The sequence below is a fragment of the Cheilinus undulatus genome, linkage group 7 (assembly GCF_018320785.1).
Source record: "Cheilinus undulatus linkage group 7, ASM1832078v1, whole genome shotgun sequence".
NCBI classification, from domain to species: Eukaryota; Metazoa; Chordata; class Actinopteri; order Labriformes; family Labridae; genus Cheilinus; species Cheilinus undulatus.
The window spans coordinates 2,356,457-2,370,435 of NC_054871.1; the positions used below are offsets into that span (position 1 = coordinate 2,356,457).

Here is a 13,979-nt window from a genome sequence, read left to right on the forward strand (position 1 = left end):
AGGTTGGACCTAAATCCAGAATCCGGCCCCTGCTGTGATTGAGTTTGACAGCCCTGTAGTGGAATATTTTTTAAGCTACCAAGATGGATGAGTGCCTGTTATGTTTGTCTCCAATTATGCCTCCACATTTCAGGCTGTACAGAGAAATTTCATGCACAATTCATGTGTCTATAAACTGATTCAGAGAAATGCAACCACGTCACTTATTTGTCCCACAATCAGTGAAACAAGGTACTCATTTTATCATAAACCATATCATACCATGGAACGAATGTCTCTTTGGCTTGAGAATCTTTCAACTTCTGTTTTTGTGTTGTATTCAAATTTCTTTTGTGTTTTTTCATGCTGATATGGACCTGTGGCTCTGAAATCAAGTATAAAGTGCAGTCACCTCTTTGCAGCGGGAGTTGAAGGCCTCCTCCAGCTTCCTGCGTGTTTCAGGGACGAAGCATTTCTTCATGGTGGGGAAGTAGTGAGGATACTTCAGAGTCACCTTCAGCTTTTCTCCGTCCTGCTCCAGAGAGCTCAGGAAATCCTCGGGCAGGCCACCTGAAACCCACACCGTGTTAGTCTAACACAGACACAGACACAGAGGAGAGGAGGGAGACGGGAGACTCACCCAGCTCTTCTCTGCTGAACGACAGGCTGGTGGTGTCCTCATTCAGGTTCTTGTTGAAGTCGATGCAGAGGTTACTCAGCTTCTTCTTGATGTTCTTGATCTCCTGGTGGAGCAGAGAGTAGGTTTAATTCTAGTCTAACACAGGTCTATGATGACAGCTGAAGACAGATCTCCCCAAAAAGCACACATTTAAGAATGTAAGATTTTATGAGAGAGGAGCATGAAAGTAGACAGTCTGGTAGCTGTGTAATGTTTGGGGTTTCATTCAAAACGTTTCCGCTCACGGGGATTTCTTGAGAGTAATCATGGAATCCCTTCTGGACTGAATCTAATTGGTCGTGGGTTCATATACCAAAAAGACAATGACCCCAAGCAGACTTCAAAGCTGTGCAGAGACTATCTGACCAGGAAAAAGGAATCTGGAGTACTGGAACTGATGGACTGGCCAGTTAAAGTCCGGATTTGAATCTTATTGAACAAATTTGGGATTTAGTAGATTCAAAGATTGATGGCACAAAAGTTTCATCTAAAGCAAGTCTGTGGGAACAGCTAGAAACTATCTGGAACTCAATAACAAAAGAGACTGTGGAAAAGTCCATAACAATAACATTTTTAGTTTTAAACAAGCTTTTGAAAGATTTCTAAAATTTTATGTTTTCTCGTTTTTATGAGAGGTGGTCTGATAAATTTGTTAAGCACTGTTTATTTATATATACTGTATAGGAACTTAACCATGGCATGTTATTGGGAAAATAATCATTTACTAGAATTTTCTATGAGCATGTATGTGTCATTTAGGTTCTAAAAAGTAAGAAACACAGACGCATCTCCAGTTGCAGCATATTAATACTTGAATTATCTTCATTTTTTGGCTCTGATAGTAATTTTGAATAATTTAATAAACAAAAAAAATATACCTGTAAACCACTTAATATACAAACGACTCATTACCATCACTTAAATGTAAACGTGTGTGATTATTGATCAGAAAACGCTTCATCCCTCGTATACCTGCATTTATTCATGGAACGGTCTTGCCTCTGACTATATGGCGGACACGTTGACGTATCGCGGCAGCAGACAAACACAGTTAATGAGGCATCTACGTATATTATGTCTATGACAGAAACAAACTAACTGGGCTTTTACTTTGAAAATCCCAGTGGATGTTCACCAATTCTGTCATGTCAGCCTGGAATGAATCAACAGAAACACACAGGAGCAGAGGGCTGACTGCAGCTCTGAACAGGAAAATTTCAAAAATCCCTTGGGCAGTGTTCATTTTGTCGACTAAAACTACGACTAAAACTATTTGTCGACAGCCTTTTTGTTCATGACAAAAACTAGACCAAGACTAACAAAAGTAGATTTGTGATGACTAAAACTGACTTAGTTTAGTTTAGTTTTCATCGAAATGACTAAAACTAGACTAAATGTAACGTAGTTTTCGTTGGACATTCAAAATCCGTGATATCTCTCCACTGTGGGTAAATCTGTCAAAATGCATCTGCATCTGTATCTATTCTGCCTCTCAGCTGTAGAAAGCAGGGTGCAGAGAACACACTACCATGATTTGGTACCAGATTTAGGCAAGAAAATAAATACTTGGACTAAAAGTAGACTAAAATGTGAAGACTTTTAATAGACTAAAACTAGACTAAAATGTTTTGAGTTTTCGTCGACTAAAACTTAGGGCTGGACAATCGATTGAATTTTCATTGTGATTTCAATTTTGGCTTTTCATGATCATAAAAACATTATAATCGAAGAAAAACGATTAATGTGTGCTTCAAAGAGTATTTTTGGGTTGTGTTGTTGGCTGTGTTATTAGTGTTTTTTGTATGTTGCAAATTTTGCAAGTTTTACAGCAGTGCATGTAGATTGGATATTTATTTTTATTTATTGTTTTTTATTGCTATTATTTAATATATTGTTATTATTTTACTTGTTACTAATTTATTTTTGATTGTTCTTTTAAGTTGTGGTTCAATAAATACTCAAATTTTGAAATCAATGAATAATCGTGTTTATCAAATGTGATTTCAATATCAATCAAAATAATCATGATTATTATTTTTGCCATAATCGTCCAGCCCTACTAAAACTAGACTAAAACTAAAAAGGGTTGAAATGACTAAAATGTGACTAAAACTAAAATGCATTTCATTTAAAGAATAAAACTAAGATTACAATAGCTGTCAAAATTAACACTGGTCTTGGGTTGTTAGCAGACATTCAGCAGCTCTAGAATGATCTACGCTCATATTCATATTTAGAAAAATGAAGTGAATTAATGTGTTTACGCACAACACCGGCTCCCATTGGTCCTGGACGACTGAGAAACACAATGAGCATACGACTAGACTTAAGACCCATGGTGTTCTCCATATCTATTAAGTGATAATGAACATGGTGTTTGCCATGATCGAGCACCCCTACTTCCGATACATCAGGTCGATTATGACGATGCTGTGTACCACCACGCAGCGTCATTGACCATCTTAAAAAAAAAAAAAAGATTATGCAGTCTGACAGTTCTGCTGCTTTTCTTTGAGTTCAAATCAAACACCACCTTCATTACTCTTTAAATCTGTCTGCATCTTCTTTTCTCACTGGTTTTTTACCGTTACAAAAGAAGGCAGTGTTTCTCTGCATATCTAGAATAGAAAAGCAGTACCAACCGCTTGTGTCTCTGTGGGAAGGTGGAGGCCGTTCCTCCTCCCCAGTTTGATCAGTCGCTCCATGTAACGCTTGGATTCTGGGGTGAGGCTCTCACCGTCAATTTTCTTCTGCACACAGAAACACAAAAACACAACATGAGAACAGGGAACCTTAAAGACAGTGAAGTGATGAACTGAGATGGGTCTGACTTCCCTCCAGTTACAGATTTTAACTAGAAATGAAAGGAAACTGTTTTTGTACCCATAGAAGGAGAAAGCAAACTTAATGCACATGGACAAATTTGTTGATGTGAAAATGCCAGAATTTACACAGTAGATACATTTTCTTCCACAGCACTACACCACTTTATGTGTTTGCTGGGATATTTGGAGTCCCCTAAGCTTGATTCAAACCTACTCTGTCTCTCTTGTCTTCATGCCTTTTCATTCACTCCTGCCCTACCTAGGTGTAAAAGTTACACCCAGGTGTAAGAAAAACAGAGCTTAAGGCCAACTGATGCCCCAGGTAGATCTTCGAAATGGTCTTAACATCCAGCTTTAAGTCAGACGTAACATTACATCACAGAGTTTAAAGTACAGATCTCTTTCAATCTGTCTTCTGATTGGACAACAGTTTGCTCACCTCCAGAGCAACAATCCTCTGGTAGACGTCCTCCCTCATGCTCATCTCCACGTCAAACTCTGACAGGCGCTTGTCAGCATCAGTGCTCGCCGCTCGTACTTCCTTAGAGGGAGACACGTGCTGTGGGAAGTCCAGCATGTTCCTCTGGACTAAAACAGAGCAAAGAGAGAGGTGAAGTCAGACAGGAGGTAGACAATATTTGAGTGAGAATCGGTCTGACTGATTTCATGATCTGAGGGAAGACAGACGGAGCTGTAACTGAAGATGAAGTTTTTAATGCAAAGAAATCTATAGATCGGTGACTGATGAATCAAATACGCCAATATTTGTAGAACGTTTTGGCAGGCTAGTAAAAACACTTTGCAAACTGAGAAGTTCATAGATCTAATATCACAGCTGATATAGTCTGATATTTACAGCTGATACAGACAATATTTACATCTGATATAGACTGATATTTACAGCTAATATAGACTGATATTTACAGCTGATATAGACTGATATTTACAGCTGAAACAGACAATATTTACATCTGACATAGACTAATATTTACAGCTGACATAGACTGATATTTACAGCTGATATAGACTGATATTTACAGCTGATATAGACTGATATTTACAGCTGACATGGACTGATCTTTACAGCTGATATAGACTGATATTTACAGCTGACATAGACTGATATTTACAGCTAATATAGACCGATATTTACAGCTGATATAGACTGATATTTACAGCTGAAACAGACAATATTTACATCTGATATAGACTGATATTTACAGCTGACATAGACTGATATTTACAGCTGATATAGACTGATATTTACAGCTGATACAGACTGATATTTACAGCTGATATAGACTGATACTTACAGCTGAAACAGACAATATTTACAGCTGATATAGACTGATATTTACAGCTGACATAGACTGATATTTACAGCTGATATAGACTGATATTTACAGCTGATACAGACTGATATTTACAGCTGATATAGACTGATATTTACAGCTGATATAGACTAATATTTACAGCTGATATAGACTGATATTTACAGCTGATATAGACTGATATTTACAGCTGACATAGACTGATATTTACAGCTGATATAGACTGATATTTACAGCTGATATAGACTGATATTTACAGCTGATATAGACTGATATTTACAGCTGACATAGACTGATATTTACAGCTGACATAGACTGATATTTACAGCTGACATAGACTGATATTTACAGCTGACATAGACTGATATTTACAGCTGATATAGATTGATATTTACAGCTGACATAGACTGATATTTACAGCTGATATAGACTGATATTTACAGCTGACATAGACTGATATTTACAGCTGATATAGACTGATATTTACAGGTGATATAGACTGATATTTACAGCTGATATAGACTGATATTTACAGCTGACAGACTGATATTTACAGCTGACATAGACTGATATTTACAGCTGACATAGACTGATATTTACAGCTGATATAGACTGATATTTACAGCTGACATAGACTGATATTTACAGCTGATATAGACTGATATTTACAGGTGATATAGACTGATATTTACAGCTGACATAGACTGATATTTACAGCTGACATAGACTGATATTTACAGCTGACATAGACTGATATTTACAGCTGATATAGACTGATATTTACAGCTGACATAGACTGATATTTACAGCTGACATAGACTGATATTTACAGCTGATATAGACTGATATTTACAGCTGATATAGACTGATATTTACAGCTGATATAGACTGATATTTACAGCTGAAATAGACTGATATTTACAGCTGACATAGACTGATATTTACAGCTGACATAGACTGATATTTACAGCTGACATAGACTGATATTTACAGCTGATATAGACTGATATTTACAGCTGACATAGACTGATATTTACAGCTGACATAGACTGATCTTTACAGCTTATATAGACTGATATTTACAGCTGACATAGACTGATATTTACAGCTGATATAGACTGATATTTACAGCTGACATAGACTGATATTTACAGCTGATATAGACTGATATTTACAGGTGATATAGACTGATATTTACAGCTGATATAGACTGATATTTACAGCTGAAATAGACTGATATTTACAGCTGATACAGACTGATATTTACAGCTGATATAGACTGATACTTACAGCTGAAACAGACAATATTTACAGCTGATATAGACTGATATTTACAGCTGATATAGACTAATATTTACAGCTGATATAGACTGATATTTACAGCTGACATAGACTGATATTTACAGCTGAAACAGACAATATTTACATCTGCTATAGACCGATATTTACAGCTGATATAGACTAATATTTACAGCTGATATAGACTGATATTTACAGCTGATATAGACTGATATTTACAGCTGAAACAGACAATATTTACAGCTGATATAGACCGATATTTACAGCTGATACAGACAATATTTACAGCTGATATAGACTGATATTTACAGCTAATATAGACTGATATTTACAGCTTATATAGACAGATATTTACAGCTGATATAGACTGATATTTACAGCTGATATAAACTGATATTTACAGCTGAAACAGACAATATTTACATCTGATATAGACTGATATTTACATCTGATATAGACTGATATTTACAGCTGATATAGACTGATATTTACAGCTGACATAAACTGATATTTACAGCTGATATAGACTGATATTTACAGCTGATATAGACAGAAATTTACAGCTGACATAGACTGATATTTACAGCTGATATAGACTGATATTCAGAGCTGATATAGACTGATATTTACAGCTGATAGACTGATATTTACAGCTGACATAGACTGATATTTACAGCTGACATAGACTGATATTTACAGCTGACATAGACTGATATTTACAGCTGATATAGACTGATATTTACAGCTGATATAGACTGATATTTACAACTGACATAGACTGATATTTACAGCTGATATAGACTGATATTTACAGCTGAAATAGACTGATATTTACAGCTGATACAGACTGATATTTACAGCTGATATAGACTGATATTTACAGCTGACATAGACTGATATTTACAGCTGATATAGACTGATATTTACAGCTGATATAGACTGATATTTACAGCTGATATAGACTGATATTTACAGCTGACATAGACTGATATTTACAGCTGACATAGACTGATATTTACAGCTGACATAGACTGATATTTACAGCTGACATAGACTGATATTTACAGCTGATATAGACTGATATTTACAGCTGATATAGACTGATATTTACAGCTGATATAGACTGATATTTACAGCTGATATAGACTGATATTTACAGCTGACATAGACTGATATTTACAGCTGACATAGACTGATATTTACAGCTGATATAGACTGATATTTACAGCTGATATAGACTGATATTTACAGCTGATATAGACTGATATTTACAGCTGATATAGACTGATATTTACAGCTGACATAGACTGATATTTACAGCTGACAGACTGATATTTACAGCTGACATAGACTGATATTTACAGCTGACATAGACTGATATTTACAGCTGATATAGACTGATATTTACAGCTGATATAGACTGATATTTACAGCTGAAATAGACTGATCTTTACAGCTGACATAGACTGATATTTACAGCTGACATAGACTGATATTTACAGCTGACATAGACTGATATTTACAGCTGACATAGACTGATATTTACAGCTGATATAGACTGATATTTACAGCTGATATAGACTGATATTTACAGCTGATATAGACTGATATTTACAGCTGATATAGACTGATATTTACAGCTGATATAGACTGATATTTACAGCTGATATAGACTGATATTTACAGCTGATATAGACTGATATTTACAGCTGACATAGACTGATATTTACAGCTGATATAGACTGATATTTACAGCTGATATAGACTGATATTTACAGCTGATATAGACTGATATTTACAGCTGATATAGACTGATATTTACAGCTGAAACAGACAATATTTACATCTGATATAGACTGATATTTACATCTGATATAGACTGATATTTACAGCTGACATAGACTGATATTTACAGCTGACATAGACTGATATTTACAGCTGATATAGACTGATATTTACAGCTGATATAGACTGATATTTACAGCTGACATAGACTGATATTTACAGCGGATACAGACTGATATTTACAGCTGATACAGACTGATATTTACAGCTGACATAGACTGATATTTACAGCTGATATAGACTGATATTTACAGGTGATATAGACTGATATTTACAGCTGATATAGACTGATATTTACAGCTGATATAGACTGATATTTACAGCTGACGTAGACTGATATTTACAGCTGACATAGACTGATATTTACAACTGATATAGACTGATATTTACAGCTGATATAGACTGATATTTACAGCTGATATAGACTGATATTTACAGCTGATATAGACTGATATTTACAGCTGATATAGACTGATATTTACAGCTGATATAGACTGATATTTACAGCTGACATAGACTGACATTTACAGCTGATATAGACTGATATTTACAGCTGATATAGACTGATATTTACAGCTTACATAGACTGATATTTACAGCTGATATAGACTGATATTTACAGCTGATATAGACTGATATTTACAGCTGATATAGACTGATATTTACAGCTGATATAGACTGATATTTACAGCTGATATAGACTAATATTCACGGCTGATATAGACTGATATTTACAGCTGATATAGACTGATATTTACAGCCAATATAGACTGTTGATTTAGGACACTAGTTGGAAAGTATAGCCCCATGGCTACTTTATTTTAATCCACAGTCACAAACAAATAAATATTCTATAAAAATAGCACAAGCAGAACTTCTTTATCTCCATGTTTTCATCCTTGTCTGTCCAATGTTAGATGCCATAAAAACAGAGCAAAGCTAGGGTAAATGTTGTCCTCTACAGCCTGCCGTTCCTTATAAACACTGAAAGTTTTAGAGTAATTGTGGGATACGTCACAATGCTGCAGTGGAAACTGTGTGAGTGTTTTCTGCTCTGCACAAAGCCTGGGCTCTCTATTGTAGCAGCAGCATGTTCAGCTTCTTTCTCTACAAACTGCTGATGAATGGGAACATCACAAACTGACTGTGCTGACTCAGAGCTTCCCTGCACTGCGCACAAAGGTTGAACAACCTCACTGCATGTTGTGTTGAACTCTGTTCGTTCAGGTTCATCATCTGTTAGCTGCAGAAAAATCTGGATGGGACATTAAAATCATGAAACGTTTTGTTGTGGTTTCCATCCTGTCATCAATGTTCAGACTCCACGATGTGACAGAAACTCCAGCGTGCAGCTGCTTTAGTAAAGTAATGAGGCCACAGGATATGAAACTTTGAAAATTAATAATGATGGATCGAAGGATCTGAGAGTTATTAGCTATGTAGAGAATTAAGAATGATACTGTTGATTCCTGTAGGCTTCCACTGAGTATGATTAAAGGCATACTCACACTAGACAAACCATACCAAACAAAAGCATGTTTGACCCCTTAAGGTCCAGTTTTACAGCCGATAAATATAGCAAATGTAGGCTAAATATAGACATATACAGACATACATAAGCCAAAAGTTACAGACGATATAGACTTATATTTACAGTCAATAAAGGCTGATGTTACAGTGTCTGTAAGCTGATATTTACAGATGATACAGGCCAATATTACATCTAATATAAGCCAACATTTACAGCCTACACAGGCTGATATTTACAAAAAATATAGGCTAATATTTACAGTCGATATAGGCTAGTTTTACATCAGATGTAAGCCAATATTCAAAGATGATAAGGGCCAGTATTACAATCATTATAGGCAAATATCACAGCAGATGCAAGCCAATATTTACAGGTGATATGGACAAATATTTACAGTCAATATAGACCAATATTACAGTCCATATAAGCTGATATTTACAAATGATATTGGCCAATATTACATCTTATATGAGTCAATATTTAGAGCCGATATAGGCTGATATTTAGAACCAATATAGGCAGATACTTACAGTTGATATAGGCCAATATTACATCAGATGTAAGCCAAAATTTACAGGTGATATGGGCCAATATTTACGGCCTATATAGGCTGTTATTTACAGTTGACACAGGCCAATATTTAAAGCAGAAATACACCATTAAGTAGTGTTTAAACATTGGTCTAACCCCCAAAGTCCAGCTGTTTTAACTACTCTAAGTGCCTCCTTAGCCCTGGTAGGGTTTGAACATGTGGACTTGGACACAAACCATGTTATAGTCATTAAAGCTGGGTATTTTGTGTTCATAGTTTCACTCTTAAAATGTAGGATTTTAATTTTGTCTTTTACTTTGTTTTACACTATCTAAGTTTTGATTTGAAATAATAATGCAAAGAATTCTAAATGTTACATTATCTCCATTTCTTGTTTGTTGCACTTTTTCGTCGTGTGTTAATTTTTAAGTACTGATTCTATCATTTACTGTTTCCGTTTTTGACTTTATTGTTCTGGGTGTATGTAAACAAGTCAAACAGGTATGGGAGAGTAGAGGAGATTGCAGGAAAGCAGCCACAGTCCAAACCTGAACCCAGGTCTCCCGTGCACATGGGTCAGGCCTTAAACCACAAGGCCATCTGTGCCCCATGTATGCAGCCAATCATGGCCCTTTTAACAAACATCAGCTATTGGCTAATATTAGTTACAGATGCTTAGCTGTTTTTTTGCAGATGATGTGGTCCTGTTGGCCTCATCAAACACTGACCTCCACCTCACTCTGGGACGGTTTGCAGCTGAGTGTGAAGCGGTTGGGATGAGGATTAGCACCTCTAAGTCTGAGGCGATGGTTCTCAGATGGAAAAGGATGGACTGCCCACTCCAGGGCGGAAGAGAGTCTCTGCCCCAAGTGGAGGAGTTCAAGTATCTCGGGGTCTTGTTCACAAGTGAGTGAAAGACGGAGCACAAGATTGACAGATGGATCTGTTCAACGTCTGCAGTGATGCAGGCGTTATACCAACCAATTGTGGTGAAGAGAGAGCTGAGCCAGAAGGAAAAGCTCTCAATTTACCGGTCAATCTACGTTCCAACCCTCACCTATGGTCACGAGCTGTGAGTACTGACCGAAAGAACAAGGTCGCAAATACAAGTGGCTGAAATGAGCTTTCTCCGCAGGGTGTCTGGGCTCACCTCCAATTTCAATGTACAGTGTGCGCGTCGCAGAACGCCAGAGGATCGTACTGCGGAGCACATCGCTCCCTCTCTAGTCTATCCATAGCCGGCGCTCCAGACTGGCAGCGGCTCGGGCCTGGAGCGCCCCTCCTGGAGATGCCTCCACTCCACTTCGTTTCAGATGTGCTGCAGGTCAACTTTCAGTGCCGGCCACTGCCAAACCTCATAAAGTCACTGACGATCAGAAAGCACCAACCATGGAAGTCACAAGCGTAGAACATCCGGTACTTTCAAAATAAAACAAAATGCATGGAATCCCGATCATAAATCATCTCTATATCAACATTATATCTGATCCTGCAGCGAGAACAAAGGGTCACCAAGAGGTCAGTGGGTCACAGAGCTACAATGGCGCCATTGATGAGGAAAAGTTAACTTTTGGGGATATTTAGCCAAAGAATTTTAAATAAAACCACAGATCCTTTAAGCAAACATTACCTTTTAACTTCCTAATGTACTCACTTAATGGCTGAAGCAATAGTATCATGGACTTATACCAGAGAAGATGATAAATTAACCCCAAAAGGTAAAATAGTCCGCTCTTGACGTACTATTCCTGCATGAACTCACAGTTCTCCTGTGATCTCGTCCTGCTGATTAGGTCTGCGCGCCGCAGTGCTGCGCTCTAGACTCACTTCAAGTGGGCGAGGTAGCGCGCCTATAGGTCGGACCAAACCCGCGGCGCTTCGGTGCCAGTGTACTCGTCCTATGTGGAAATTGCGGGTCAGCCTTAGAGATAGGGTCAGGAGCTCGGACATCTGGGAAAGACTCAAAGAAGAGCCGCTGCTCCTCCGCATTGAGAGGAGCCACATGAGGTGGTTCGGGCATCTTGTAAGGATGCCTCCCGGACGCCTCCCTGGGAAGGTGTTTCAGGCATATCCATCTGGGAGGAGACCCTGGGGCAGACCCAGGACACGTTGGAGAGTATACCTCTCAGCTGGCCTAGGAACGCCTCGGTATCCTCCCAGAGGAGCTGGTGGAAGTGGCCAGGGAGTGGAGTGTCTGGGCTTCTCTGCTGAGACGGCTGCCCCTGCAACCTGGACCCGGATAAGAAGACGGATGGATGGATGGATGCTTAGCTGTTGTTTCACATCAGTTTAACAGCGGCATTCAGCACACCTTAAGACTGACTCAGGTAAGAGAATTATTTAAGACCTGTTGGATAAAATCTGATCTTTTTTCATGTTCAAACCTGAGAGAAAATGTTGGCTAAATGCAGGTACAAGAGGAATCCATGCTCAGGCCCAGTTTGGCTTTGTTTATGAAGCTGTGTCTGACTGTGAAATTATATACCAGATATGCATCACTCACTGATGCTCAAAGTTCACCGTTTCTCTGAACTTATACTCCGGTGGAAAAACCCTACATACTTCATACTTTAAATTCGGTATGCTTTTTAACCATTCAATCTCCAGAAGCTGGGGAGGAACTGCTGATTGGTGCAAACTGACCGGTGTAGGTGACCTCCACATCAGCGAGGGCCTTCAGCGTGTTCTCGAAGGTGACGCTGTCGAGGTCCAGCGCTCCAACGCGGTCGTACACCGTCTTGGTGTTGGCGATGAGATCGTCGGAGAGCTGCTGGATCTGCTCGGGGCTCAGGTCCCAGCGCAGCCGGTTCTCAGAGCAGACCGGCGCCGGACTGCCAAACACCACCTCACCTGGGACGACAAGAAGCAACAGGACAGGTGAGGAGAAGCGAGGCAAGACGAGACACGACAGGATGACAAGGAAGGGTTGGGAAAAACAAGGTGTGTCAGTGAAGGGAGAATTACTCCTAGGTATTTGTTACATAAAATGTAACCTGTCAGAATAAAGTTAAACTCAAAAGTTATGCCTAAAAGTGCAAAGTTATATATCAAAAGTTTATAAACATTAATCAATAGTTCAACATGCTGATGTCAAAGCTGGTGGTCTCATTTTATTTTGAAATAATCCCTATCTTTTAAAAACTGACGTGACAAAACTTTGAATACACTGAAAAACAGAATAAATATTGACAATTTCAATCAATTTGACAGATGTGTCCAACTGATCGTTTTATCACTATTATTATTAAATCTAACAGTAATCCAACCTTTCTTTAATCATCAACACATGTGATTGACTGTGATTAATCATGATTAATTTATTAAAAGGCTATGATTAATTAGTTTTTTCAAGAGCCAGAACTGAGAAGCGTTGATGCTTCTTGGATTTCATGCGGCACTAGCTTTGCCTCCGGTTGTCCTTGGTTTAAATTTGGTTTTGCAGTCTTGTAAGTTGGCTTATAACCGTTGCACGCCTCTGTCAACCATTCCCTGTTTTTTTTATCTGGAAGTCAGACTTGCTTAACTTGAATTTTCCCAACTATCTGTCTTTCAGTGTAGTAACCAGCAATAAATGTAGTTTACTGTCACATGGAGCAAATCCATAAAAGAGAGTGATACAAAGAAAAAGGTCAAAAGGTTAACAAGGTGGTATGAATTTCAGAAAGTATTCACACATCTCCATCAAATTTAAAACGTCTTACAAGTAAATATAAAGCTGTTTAAGACATTTTATAACAGGGGTGTCAAACTCAGTCACAGCAGGGGCCGGATTCTGGATTCAGGACTAACCTGAGGGCCAAACAGGGTCACCTTTTAAACCAGAAACTGTCAACCTTGTTTCATCAGTATTAAAATATGAAAAAAACCACAGCACTGATGATAAACAATTTACCAAGTTAAAAAGATAAGTTTAAAGGCTCACAATCTGAGAAAAGTAAATTTATTAGTTCAAAAAAGG

The 13,979-nt window shown here is 37.9% G+C and overlaps 1 protein-coding gene across 1 annotated transcript in view; it reads right to left on the reverse strand.

Annotated features, from left to right (window-relative positions):
* The window catches only part of thop1 (thimet oligopeptidase 1), a 34,466-nt gene that overhangs the window by 16,442 nt on the left and 4,045 nt on the right, over positions 1-13,979 (reverse strand). Inside the window, exons 2-6 of the mRNA XM_041790454.1 lie at positions 12,665-12,871; positions 3,923-4,071; positions 3,301-3,408; positions 620-722; positions 392-549 (exon numbers count right to left, since the gene is read on the reverse strand). Coding sequence (XP_041646388.1) covers positions 392-549; positions 620-722; positions 3,301-3,408; positions 3,923-4,071; positions 12,665-12,871 — 725 coding nt within the window. The remainder of the gene's footprint in view (positions 1-391; positions 550-619; positions 723-3,300; positions 3,409-3,922; positions 4,072-12,664; positions 12,872-13,979) is intronic.